General features: G+C 49.1%; 1 protein-coding gene across 1 annotated transcript; it reads left to right on the forward strand.

The window, feature by feature from the left end:
• Positions 1 to 659: 659 nt before the first annotated feature.
• Positions 660 to 12,984, forward strand: LOC125395461 (isochorismatase domain-containing protein 2). The gene is made up of 6 exons (XM_048426875.3): positions 660 to 844; positions 7,848 to 7,988; positions 8,406 to 8,615; positions 8,801 to 8,871; positions 9,539 to 9,656; positions 12,579 to 12,984. The coding sequence occupies exons 2-6, from the start codon at positions 7,851 to 7,853 to the stop codon at positions 12,672 to 12,674; spliced, it is 633 nt and encodes a 210-aa protein (XP_048282832.3). The 5' UTR covers positions 660 to 844; positions 7,848 to 7,850; the 3' UTR covers positions 12,675 to 12,984.
• Positions 12,985 to 13,047: the final 63 nt, after the last annotated feature.

A 13,047-nucleotide genomic window follows, 5' to 3' on the forward strand; every position in this document is an offset into this window, starting at 1 on the left:
AGAACTGGGTTTACAGTTACCCACCATTCTTGAAATCAAAGGAATCCTCCTGCCTTCGTTTCTCAGCACTCGGGATCATGAACAGGAAGCACCCTACTCAGCCCCCACCCCCACTGCTTGAATTTAAGACAGTCCTCCAGCTGGGATTACAGAAGGGAGCCACCACACCAGGTTTATGCCCTTGAACGGAAAACTGTCTCTTTTAACTCCCATTTCTAAGCCTAGCGTCAGTTTATTAGACCACCCAAAGAGGCAAGGGTTGAATACTTGGAGAAAGGAAAAAACACCGGCTAACAGGGGGGCAAAATGTTCTTTTGTTGTTCTGGTTTTTGATGATAGGCTCTCACTGGGCAATCCTGCCTGGTCTTGAACTAGCAATCCTCCAGCTTCAGCCTGCTTACAGCTAGGTTTACAGGAGAGCATTACCCCTCTATGCCCTGAGAGAGTGAGGAGACCCCAGCTCTTTACACTAGCTTTGGCAGAGTCTGCAGCCCCTGGCAGAATCCACCCAGATTCCGGGTTAGACGCTGAGCTCTCAGTCAGGGGCACGCCCTCCGTGCATTCCCATTGGTCGGGTGCACTGTATCTCCGCCTTCTTGAGCTTCTACAGACCAATCAGGTTAACAGAAGTGAAAGCGTACTAGAGACGTCTATGCATTGGCCCGAAGAGTGAGACAGAGTGAGACAAGCACCGATTGGTTCCGCACGGGAGGGCAGGACAGTGACCCAAGGACCTCACGTGTCCGTACAGGGCAAAAAGGAGACCCAGTCCGAAGTCCGTGGGAATCCAGAGAAGAAAAGTCAAAGGTGGAAAGCGACCGGATTCGAACCTGGGACATTCAGGGTAAGCCCCATTCGCTGAGTGCACGCTGCTTGTAAAGCCACTGTCTCATCGAGAAACGGAAATCTTGAGGGGCGTGGGTCGGGATTTGGGGTGGCATTCCAGTTGGCCTCAGGATAGACCCGCGGGATGGGACTCCAAGCCTTTCCAGAGCCAACTTTTGCATCAGCCCCGCGAGTGGGCTAACCCAGAGAAGAAGCGAAACTCTCCCAGGGGCACACAAAGCACTCCCGACTTCTCCCAACTTTTGTCCCCAGTCCATCTCCATCACATCTGGCAGCACTGGAGAACTGAGCCCAGGGTGTCAAGAATGCCAGGCAAGTTATCCCTGAACAACAGCCCCGGCCCCTTCTCCCCTGTTCAAGACATATGCCACAAGTAGCACGCCACACTAGGACGGAAGTCAGGTGAATTCTCACCAAGTGAACTCCCAGTTGTTTACCGCTTGTTCTAATGAGGAAGTGGAGCGTCAAACTGAGAGTAAAGTTACTTACCTGGAGTTCCTAGGACACGGGGTAGAGGCGGAAGGGTCAGGTATTCAAAGGTATACATAGCAAGGTCTCTGTCAACCCAGGATGCCTGACACCCTGCCTAAAATAAATGAATGAATAAAAGAGAATACAGTCAAGGTCAGTTAGCACACGGGGCTGAAGGCAGGAGATCAGGGGTTCAAACCAGACTCAACTGGATAGCAAGTTCCTGGTCAACCTAGGATACAGGATACCCTGCCATCCATTAATTAATTTAAAAAGAGGACACAGCCAAAGTCAAATTTCCTTCACACTGTGCCTATCAGAAATGGTTCCCAAGCCAAGATTGTGTGTGTGTGTGTGTGTGTGTGTGTGTACATGCGCATGTCTGTAGACTTAACTCAGTGGTTAAGAGCTCTTGTTGCTCTTGCAAAGGACCTGGGTTCAGTTCCCAGAACCCACATGGTGGCTCACAATCACCTGTTACTCCAGTTCCAAGGGATCTAATGTCCTTTTCAGGCCTCCACAGACAATGTCATGCCAGTCATACAAAATAAACCTAATAAACACACACTTTTGTGTTTCCTGGGGACCCACCTGCTGGAAGGAGAGAACTGACTTACTCAGGTTGTTCTCTGACCTCCGTGTGTGCACCATGGCGTGTACACCCTCTCCCATATATAAGTTAAATAAACAAATGGATTGTTTTGTTGTTTTGCTTTGTTTTTTGAGACAGGTTTCTCTATATAGCTTTGGAGCCTGTCCTGGAACTCGCTCTTGTAGACCAGGCTGGCCTTAAACTCACAGAGATCCCTCTGCCTCTGCCTCTGCCTCTGCCTCTGCCTCTGCCTCTGCCTCCCAAATGCTAGGATTAAAGGTGTGTGCCACCACCGCCTGGCATAAATGAAAATTTTTAAGAAAAATAAAAACTACTGTTGGTGGTGGCGCACGCCTTTAATCCCAGCACTTGGAAGGCAGAGACAGATGGATCTCTGTGAGTTTGAGGCCAGCCTGGTCTACAGAGCAAGTTCCAGAAAAACCCTGTCTTGAAAAACAAAACAAGAAAAATAAAAACCTCCATTTGCCATTTCGTGGGGGCCGGGGGCACAGACGGGAGTATTCCTACCATGCTTGCACTTTAACGTCTCCTGAGCGCTTTTCGAGGTGTCGAAGACCTTCCTTGCCGTCGTTTCCCGCCACAGAGAATTCACAGTGAGAACTGGGTCCTGTGCAGGCTTGTAATCCCAGCTGCTCTGCAGCCTCAGCAGGAAAATTGCAAATTGAATTCCAGGACCCCCTGGGCATTTTAGCAAGGTTCTGTCTCAAAGTCAACAGTGTTGAACCTGATACATAGCACCGAATGCATAAACTGTTTGGTGATGCCAGCTGATAATTCTAACACTCAGGGGGTGGAGGCTGGAGGACCCGAAGTTCAGGGTCGTCCTTAGCCACATAGTGGAAAAGCAAAAGAAAATGATTATCACAGCATGGTGACTCAGTACCTGTAATCCCAGACTTTAAACAGCTAAAACAGGAGGATTGCCAGGAGTCCGAGTCCGCCTTGACTACGTGAGAGGCTGTCTGCTGTATAGCCGTGTGGATGAGAACGGATAAAATACCATGGATCTTTAGGAGTCAGTCCCTAAATGTTTGTGTAAGACATCGTGGATCACCATGTGGCCAGGCTGCAAGGGTCCATAGTCTGGGCATGTTTGTATTTATGCTTGACCCTTTGTCACTGGAGCCCTGTCAAAGAGTTCTGTGATTAGTAACCTGGTCCCTGTCAGATAATACTTAGTGACAGATTTCTGGATAGGAGATTTGTGTCCCTGTCGTTCTGAGGGCACCGACCATACTCTTCAGGTTCTGACACCTGTCAAGCTATGAGACATTCTGAGCCTCCAGTTTTGACCCTCTGGGGCTTCTTGCAGCCTTCAGCCAATTGCCAGGCCTTTGCGATCCTCCATGTGACCCTCCAGCTCATCGGAAATATCTCTTGCTGCTGGTGTATCCCTTGTGCTCGGGACCAGGAGACAGGCCTGGGGATGAGAAGGGTCCTCCAGCGACTGGGTAGATTGCTCAGGGGGTCAAGTGTTTGCCATCCAAGCATGAGGAGTTGAGTTCAGAGTCCTCCGCACCCGTGTAAAGCCAGACATAACTATAATTCCAAAACTCACGCTGGGGGGTGGGAGGTAGAGATGGGAGACACCCCGGAAGTTCCCCGCCCAGCTAGCTGGCTTAGCCTGTGCACTGCTACTAGCAGCCGGCAGGAGACTTGCCTCAGGGTGGAACACCTGAGGCTGTGCTCAAATCGGCATGTGTGGGCTCTCTTGCACATGCTCACACACAGACACTCACACTCACTGGTCCTCCAGGAAACGGGGCACAGGGGCTGTTGAGTGGGCTATGGCTGGGGCTCTGAATCTAGAGCCTTGTGGCCATGTGGGCAGGACTTGTGTCTCTGTTCTCAGGCCTGGGAGACGGCTGGGGTCAGAGGGAAGTGGCTGTCACTTTTGGACCTCATCCCACGGCTTTTTTTTTTTGCTGGCTGTTGACTGGCTGTTTCTTCACTGGACAACCTGTTATCCATTGTGCAATCTTAAATTTCTTATTGCTTAGCTTTTTGGGGGCAAGGTCACTATGCAACCCTGGCGGGCCTCCAGGTCTTGGCACAGCCACATGGCCAAGTCTCCCAAGTGTTATGCCTCACACATTTATTTTCATTTTATAGCACTGTATTTCAATTAAAGAAAAAAAGAGAGAGAGAGAGAGAGAGAGAGAGAGAGAGAGAGAAGCTGGATCCAGCCCCCATGGGGTGGGTAATAGCTGTAACTCCAGCTCCAGGGGACTTGATACCCTCTTCTGACCTCTGTGGGGACTGCATTCACGTGGCCCACAGACATACATGATAAAATAAAAAAAATGTCTTAAAAATCAAAAGTGAAGGTTGAGCAGTGGTGGCACACACCTTTAATCCTGGGAGGCAGAGGCAGGCGGATCTCTGAGGTCAAAGCTAGCCTGGTCTACAGAGTGAGTTTTAGGACCCAGGACTACACAGAGAAACACTATCTCAAAAAAAATAAAAGCCTCTTTTAAACCCCAGTGAGCTGGTTAATTGCAGTCTGACAAATGCTGAGAGACAGCTCACCTGACCTTGTGTTAGCAGAGTCTACAGACCTCTCCCTGAGAAGGTTGTATGTAGCCCAGGCTGTTTGGAATCCACTTGTAATGGGGAATACTTTGAACTTCTGAGCCTCCTACCTCCACCTCCAGAGTTCTGGGGTTCCAAGCCTGTGCCACCACACAGTTTTTGTGGTGTGAGGCATGGAACCCAGACTTTTGTGCATGCTAAGCAAGCATTCTACCAACTGAGCTACATCCCTAGCCCCCCCCAAAATAAGTGGGCAACTTCTCCCCCGTGAGATCTTCCAGGCCTGAGGTGCAAATCGTACAGGCTCAGACAACCCACGTTCCTACCTCAGGACTCTTCAGTGTTTGTGTGTATGTATGTGTGTGTGTGTGTGTTGCCTGCATGCAAACCTGGTGCCCAAAGAATTCAGAAAAGGTCATTGGATCCCCTGGAACTAGGGTTAAAGACAGTTGTGAGTCACCATATGGGTTCTGGGAATCAAACCCTGGTCCTCTGCAAGAGCAACAAGTGCTCTTAACCACTGAGCCATCTCTCCAGACCCCCATGTGCTTATTTTATAAAATGTATGTGTGTGTACACCAGGCTTTCTTTTGGGGAGCCACAACCAGCTTTCAAATCATGACACCGTGACGACATTAACCTGGTCCAACCTCTTAAGGATCATTCATTGGCTGACAGAGATTCCCCTTCACTTATTAGTTACGAATGCATAGCCTTAGCTTACGCTTGTTTCTTGCTAGCTCTTATAGCTTAAGCTGTTTCTCTTCGTCTATGTTTTGCCTTGGTCTTTTTACCTTTTTTCCTTTCTGTATGTCTTACTTTCTTTTCTTAAATAATTTTATAGTTTTTATTGAGCTATATATTTTTCTCCCCTCCCTTTCCTTACTCCCCCTTCACTTTTACCCTCTCCTGTGACCCCCCCATGCTCCCAATTTACTCAGGAGATTTTATCTTTTTCTCCTTCCTATGTAGATCCATATATGTCTCTCTTAGGGTCCTCTTTGTTTTCTGGGGTTGTGAACTGTAGGTTGGTTTTTCTTTGCTTTATGTCTAGAAGCTACTTATGAGTGAATACATATTATATTTGTCTTTCTGGGTCTGGTTACTCCACTCAGTATGGTCTGTTCTAGCTCCATTTATTTGCCTGAAAATTTCAAGATGTCATTATTTTTTACCACTGAGTATTGCTCCGTCGTGTAAATGTACCACATTTTCTTTATCCATTCTTCAGTTGAGGGGCATCTAGATTGTTTCCAGGTTCTGGCTATTACAAATAATGCTGCTATGAACATAGTTGAGCACATGTCCTTGTGGTATGATTGAGCATCCTTTGGGTATCTACCCAACAGCAGTATTGCTGGGTCTTGAGGTAAGTTGTTTCCTAATTTTCTGAGAAACCACCGTACTGATTTCCAAAGTGGCTATACCAATTTGCGCTCCCACCAGCAATGGAGGAGTATTCCCTTTACCCCACAACCTCTCCAGCATAAGTTGTCATCAGTGTTTTTGATCTTGGCCATTCTGACAGACTTAAGATGGAATCTCAAAATTATTTTGATTTGCATTTCTCTGATAGCTGAGGATGTTGAGCATTTCCTTAAGTGTCTTTCAGCCATTTGAGAATCGTCTGTTAAGAGTTCTGTTTAGCTCTGTATCCCATTTTTTATTGCTTACTTTCTTGCTTCTCATGTCTGACTGGCAGCTGGCCCTGGGTGTCTCTCTCTCTTCTCTTCTTGTCTCTAGATTTCTCCTGTCCCTTCCTGCCAGCCCCACTTATCCCTCTCCTAACTAGCTATTGTCTGTTCAGCTCTTTATTAGACCAATCAGGTGCCTTAGTCAGGCAAGGTGAAACAAATGCAACACATCTTTACGTAAATAAACACATCCTTTCAGCGTTAGACAAATGTAGCGCACCTTTACACAGTTAAAGTAATATTCCACAGCATAAACAAATGTAACACATTTTTGCCTAGTTAAAATAATATTTCACAACATGTGGGGGTGTATGGAAGAGAGACATATGGAGGTCAGAGGTCAACTGTGGGGTGTTGGTTATTTCTTTCCACCAGAGCCAGTCAGCTGTGGATCCTTGGGTTCAGTGGTGGGTACTTTCACCCACTGAGCCATCTTGCCGGCTCTGTTTTTGGTTTTTCGAAACTCTGCAGCCCAGGCTACCTTGGAACTCACGTAGCTCAAGCCCCCTTGAAAACTCAGCAAGTCTGGCTGTTCTGGGCACGCACTAGGATCACTGTGTGAGCCACCACACGTGGCTCATTCTGGCCATTTCATAGGAATGGATGGGTCATGCTCTCTTTAACTAAGCAAAACATTTTGGGGGTCCTATGCTGTAGCACTGTTAGGCTTTTGTTACTTCCTGTGGCTTATTAACACACGTTCTGTGGGTACACCACCCTTTCTTTACCATACCCAGAAAGTTCAGCCATGGTGTTTTACTCATGGGTAGACTGAGGCTAAAAGGAAGTATTGGCCAGCTGGGAAGGTAGGCTTTAAGGATTTCAAAGAATCTGGGATGGTGGCACATGCATGCTATCCTAGACCTCGGGAAGCTAAAGCAAGAAGATTGTAAGTTTAAGGCCAGCCTGGGCTACATAGCAAGACCTTGTGGCACTTTTTCTTAAAATTTTTGGTCGTGAGCCTAGTCATTAATGACTGAGCTATTTCTCCAGCCCCCTGTGGCACTTTTTATCTCAAAGACAATATCCAAGATCTGTATGTCCCTGAATGGGTTACCTTATTGCTTAACCATCAGTATACCGAGTGGGTGGAGGCCTGCGTGAGTGGGGACAGGTAGAAAGAGGTCACACTAGCTGGGTGGTGGTGGCGCACGCCTTTAATTCCAGTACTTGAGAAGCAGAGGTAGACAGATCTTTGTGAATTTGAGGCCAGCCTGGTCTACAGAGTGAGTTCCAGGACAGGCTTCAAAGCTACACAGAGAAACCCTGTCTTGAAAAATCAAAAAAAAAAAGAAAAAAAAAAGAAAAAGAAAGAAAGAAAGAAAGAAAGAAAGAAAGAAAGAAAGAAAAAGGAAGAGGTCTCAGCATGACTTGCGAACATTGTAGTCTTTGGGGAGGAGAAAAGAAAGGTGCAGTCATGGGGACAGGGGTGGCTGACACTGGCCCTGGGAATAAGGTAGACATGATAAGATAAGGCTTTGGGGGGCAAGTGTCCTCACCCATGAACTGGGCAGGAAGAAAAGACGGGTCGGGGCGAATCCCAGACCAAACAACAACAGGTGAAAAGGCCCAGAGGTAGAAGCCGGAAGATGAAATGCATGGGCCACAGAGCCGAGTGCACAGATCCTGGACGAATCCCTGAACCTTCATCCCTATCTCACCCTGCCTACTGTCCCTCTCTCCACCCCCAGGCAATGGCAGCAGCCAGGGCTGGCCTGGGCCGGATCCTCCCTGAGTCTTCCATCCTGTTCCTGTGTGACATGCAGGAGAAACTTAGAGACAGAATCCTCTACTTCCCACAGATCGTGTCAGTGGCCGCTCGGATGCTTAAGGTACATGCCAACTTTTCTCCTAAGACCCAGGAATGGAGACCAAAACCCTCAGACCTGGGACTCCAGGCCTATCTTCCTCCCTCAGACCCGGGAGTCCAGGCCTGTCTTCCTCCCTCAGACCCGGGAGTCCAGGCCTATCTTCCTCCCTCAGACCTGGGAGTCCAGGCCTATCTTCCTCCCTCAGACCTGGGAGTCCAGGCCTGTCTTCCTCCCTCAGACCCGGGAGTCCAGGCCTATCTTCCTCCCTCAGATCCGGGAGTCCAGGAGGCCTATCTTCCTCCCTCAGACCCAGGAGTTCAGGCCTGTCTTCCTCCCTCAGACCCAGGAGTTCAGGCCTGTCTTCCTCCCTCAGACCCGGGAGTCTTGTCCTCAGCCCTCATCCGTGGGTCCCAGCACAATGCTTTCCCTCCCATACAGGTGGCTCAGCTGTTGGATGTCCCTGTCTTGTTGACTGAGCAGTACCCACAAGGCCTGGGTCCCACAGTTCCTGAACTGGGTGCTCAGGGCATACAGGCCGTGAGCAAAACATGCTTCAGCATGGTGCCCCCACTGCAGCAGGAACTGGACAGACGGCCTCACCTGCAGTCGGTGCTGCTCTGTGGCATTGAGACCCAAGTCTGCATCTTGGTGAGACTCCTTGTCCTCAGGGGTCGCTAATCTAGCCCTCTCTTATCCTCTCTCCTACCCTGGGGCCCAGCTTTGCTGTGAGCCTCTCTCTGCTATTTCAGTCCTCTGTTCTGCTCTAGGGTTCTTGCTCCCTCGCTGCTACCAGCCCACTGCTGTGAAGCTCACTGACCTTTCTCTGCCCTTAGAACACGGCCCTGGACCTCCTGGACCGAGGCCTACAGGTCCATGTGGCGGTGGATGCCTGCTCTTCTCAAAGGTGAGACGGTCACTCTATGGTGAGTGGATGTTGGGGACATCTGGGGCACAGGTGTTTCCTGAGGAACCCCAGCACTCAGACATCTACTCTCCCCTAGAGGGAACCTAAATGTAACCATTGCACCAAAGTCAGTGACTTTCTTGATTTTTTTTTAAAGATTTATTCATTTTTATTATGTATACAACATTCTGCCTCCATGTATGCCTGTGAGCCAGAAGAGGGCACCAGATCGTATTTCAGATGGTTGTAAGCCACCATGTGGTTGCTGGGAATTGAACTCAGGACCTCTGGAAGACTGTGCTCTTAACCAGTGAGCCATCTCTCCAGCCCCTTTCTTGATTTTTTTAAAATAATTTATTTAATTTTATTTTATGTGCGTTAGTATGAGGGTGTCAGATCTGCTGGAACTGGAGTTCAGATAGTTGTGAGCTGCCATGTGGGTGCTGGGATTTGAACCCAGGTCCTCTGCAAGAGCAGCCACTGTTCTTAACTGCTGAGCCATCCCTTCAGCTTCACGTGTGGCCTCTTGTTTACCTCCTGAGTCTCATGAGCCTCCCCCTCCTGCCTGGGAAGAATGTTTCCGTTGAGAGGAAACTGCCCCACAACACAGATGTGGCATGGCGTGAAAATTAAAACCTGTCCTCTCCTCCTGCTCTGTCCTCCACAGCGAGATAAACCGGCTGGTGAGCCTGGGTCGGATGCGACAGAGTGGTGTCTTCCTGTCCACCAGCGAAGCGCTGATTCTGCAGCTGGTAAAGGACTCTACCCACCCACGGTTCAAGGAGGTAAAGGCCCTTCTCAGTCACCCAGACGTAGAGAAACAGTTCCCGTCCTCCATTTCTTTTTCACTTTTGTCTTGCTGCACATTTTGCCTGTATGTATGTCTGTGCCCTACTGGTGTGTCTGCTGCTTGGTGCCCTCAGGGGCCAGAAGAGGGTATTGGGTTCCCTGAACTAGAGTTAAAGACGATTATGAGCCATCAAGTGGGTACCGGAAATCAAATCTGGGACCTCTGGAAGAGCAGCCACTAATCTTAACTGCTGAACCAAGAAACCAGCCCGCTTTTTTTTTTGTTTTTGTTTGTTTTGTTTGTTTGTTTGTTTGTTTGTTTGGATAGGGGGTTTTTCTGTGTAGCCCTGGCTGTCCTGGAGATTGCACTGTAGACCAGGCTGGTCTCAAACTCACTGAGATCTTCCTACCTCTGCCTCCCAAGTGCTAGGAATAAAGGCGTAAGGTGTGCACCATCACCACCCAGCTGCTCTTTTTTTTTAATTTTTAATGTAGTGGTGATGGAACTTAGGGCTTTAAGCCTGCTAGGGAAATTGAGCTGTATCTCCAGCCCTATTTATTTGTTTGTTTAATTTTTTTTAAAGATCTATTTATTTTTATCATGTATAAAGTGTTCTGCCTGCATGTATGCCTGCACACCAGAAGAGTGTACCAGATCCCATTATAGGTGGCCGTGAGCTACCATGTGGTTGCTGGGAATTGAACTCAGGCCCTTTGAAGGAGCAGCCAGTGCTTTTAACTTCTGAGCCATCTCTCCAGGCTGTCTAGAGGCCTCAAACTCATGATCCTCCTGCCTCCGCCTCCTTCAGCAAATCGTACTGGCGTGTGCCACCACAACTGGCTTCTTTCTTCTGTTAGTACGGGCGTGTGTGCCACGCATTGTGTGCTGGCGGTGTGTGCAGTCAGAGAACAACTTTTAGGGGTCAGTTTTTTCCTACCTCCTGGGCTCTGGGGGATTAGACTCAGGTTGGGCTAGCATCGCAGCACTTCCGCTTGCTGAGGCATCTGGCTGGCCCTCTGTCTTTTGTTTGTTTTAGTTTGGTTTTTGATTTCTTGAGACAGGGTTTCCCTGTATAACCCTGGCAGTCCTGGAACTTCTCTGTAGACCAGGCCGGCTTCAAACTGGCAGAGATCCGCCTGCTTCTGCCTCCCGAGTGCTTGGATTAAAGGCATGTGCCACCACCGCCCAGCTGTCGCTTTGCTTTTGAGATAGGGTCTCACTATGTAGGCTGTCCTTTGGAACTTAATATGGAGACCAGGGTATCCTCGTGAGGATCCACCTGCCTCTGCCTCCCGAGGTCTGGGGTTAGAGGTGTGTACCACCACAGCCTGTTGTGGCACTCTTGAGGGGTAGGCAGCAGGGTCATCCTTGGCTACTTGGTAAGTTTGAGTGGTGCTATGTTGGACCCTGTTTTCCACCCCAAAAGAAAAAGGTCATCTCATGTTCATTAACAATATAACCTGGAGCAGGACTGTGAAGAGGAGTGAAAGAATGGGAATGGGGAACCTTGAGTCCGAGACTGGGAGACTGTTCCAGGAGGTAGCTGCAGCAAAGGTCAAGAGCTAGTGCGAGTTTGCCTTCTTCCAAGAATTGTGTGTAGCTGAGTGTGGCCAACACTGGCAGGTTGGGGAGGAGAGGGAAACAGGAGCCTGGGCCACATCTTAGGAAAGATTTGGGGTTGCGCAATAGCCCAGCTAATGGGGTGCCCCAGAGCAGTCCATGGATGTTGCTGCTGTCAGGTGGCTATCTAGCCTTGGCAAGGCCCTACGCTCTATCCCAGCAACACCAACATTTATTTCTTTACAAGAAGTAAAGAAAGCCTGCGTAGGGAATGTTTGCCTGGTCCATAGAGCCCCAGAGTAAAGAAAGCCTGCGTGGGAAGTGTTTGCCTCGTCCATAGAGCCCCAAAGTAAAGAAAGCCTGCGTGAGGAGTGTTTGCCTCATCCGTAGAGCCCCAGAGTGGATAGGGTAGGAATCAGCTCCCTCTTGGTAAGACTGCATGCATGCTTTGGGGTTTATCTTCTTCCTACTAGGGAATCCCAGAGTCTACTGGAGCTGCAGGAAGAGAAAAAAAATCTCTCTTTGTTCCTAAAATCTATTTTAAAATATCTTAATAAACTTCAACTATGCTTCATTTAAAAGAAAAGAATGGGAACTGGCCGGGCAGTGGTGTCACACGCAGAGGCAGGCAGATCTCTGTGAGTTTGAGGCCAGTCTGGCCTACAAGAGCTAGTTCCAGGACAGGCTCCAAAGCTACAGAAAAACCCTGTCTCGAAAAACCGAAAAAAAAGAAAGAAAGAAAGAAAGAAAAGAAAAGAAAGAAGGAAAAAGGGAGCTGGGCCATCATCAAATGGGAATAGCCAAGGAATTTCATTGGTGGCCTGGAACAGAAGAGAGGCCAGCTTTCACGCCTCCTCCAATCAGTAGTGGGACTTAACTGGGAAGAGGCAGTGGAAATGCAGGATTTGCAGGTTTTGGTTTAGTATTCTGGAGATGCACTTGACTGAACTGGCTGGTTGACGGTAGTGGGGTTGGTTCCTCCTGTTCAACCAAGAGACACTTGTGTGAGTGAATTGAAAGTCCATGCTCACAGTGTGGGTCTGTGTGGGAACTGAGGGCTTAAAGGAATGACGAGAAGGTTGAGACTAGTGAAGAAGAGGGCTGTGTTGGCAAGAGAGCCCAAAGTACACTCATCCACCCTTAGTGGTCCAAGGCAACAGGGCAGACCAACATGGGTATGGGTTGTAGCTCAACCTGGCGAGTGTGAGGAAGAGGCCACCAAGAAACCTTTTAAGTGGTTGACTGGAGAAGTGATGCTGTCGGAATAATAAGGGGATGAAGATGAAGAGGTGCTCCTCGGATTAGATATCATGGAGATGGGAAGGACGGCTCTTGACTTCTTGACCTCTGCCTGCAGATTCAGAAGATCATTAAGGAGCCAGCCCCAGACGTCGGACTTCTAAGCTTCTTCCAAGGCAAGAACAACTCCCTGTTGCTAAACTCCAGGCCCTGACTTGAAGGAAGGACCCACCCTCCTTGTCACCCAGACGTTGATGGATGTCTTTTCCTTCATCCATGGATCCCAAGAGTGGTGCAGTCCGCCAGGAGAACTGCCCCCGTGGGGGAGGAGGCGTGGTTTTGCCTTCCTATTGGACAGTTGGTCCCGGAAATGCAAATGAGACTCCTGTTGCTGGGTGGGAATTGGCTAAGGGAAAGGTGGAGGCGGGGCTGGGCCCCGGGCCACTTCACGGAGCGGGAAAAGGAGGGGGAAGGAATGTCACAACTGGGACCCGGTCTCAGAGAATAAACATTGATGTGGCAGAGGACCGAACCATTATTGGGTTTGGGGGGCATCATAGGGGCTACAGGGGTCTGTGGGAGGAAAA

This window comes from Myodes glareolus, chromosome 1 (assembly GCF_982192425.1).
Source record: "Myodes glareolus chromosome 1, mMyoGla1.1, whole genome shotgun sequence".
Lineage (NCBI taxonomy): Eukaryota > Metazoa > Chordata > Mammalia > Rodentia > Cricetidae > Myodes > Myodes glareolus.

What these genes read in the sequence shown, in the direction of transcription:
- LOC125395461 (XM_048426875.3), top strand. Translation starts at nt 7,851, where the DNA reads ATGGCAGCAGCCAGGGCTGGCCTGGGCCGGATCCTCCCTGAGTCTTCC. An exon ending in GATGCCTGCTCTTCTCAAAG is followed by an intron (nt 8,872 to 9,538) that starts GTGAGACGGTCA and finishes TGTCCTCCACAG; the next exon opens with CGAGATAAACCGGCTGGTGA. An exon ending in CCCACCCACGGTTCAAGGAG is followed by an intron (nt 9,657 to 12,578) that starts GTAAAGGCCCTT and finishes CTCTGCCTGCAG; the next exon opens with ATTCAGAAGATCATTAAGGA.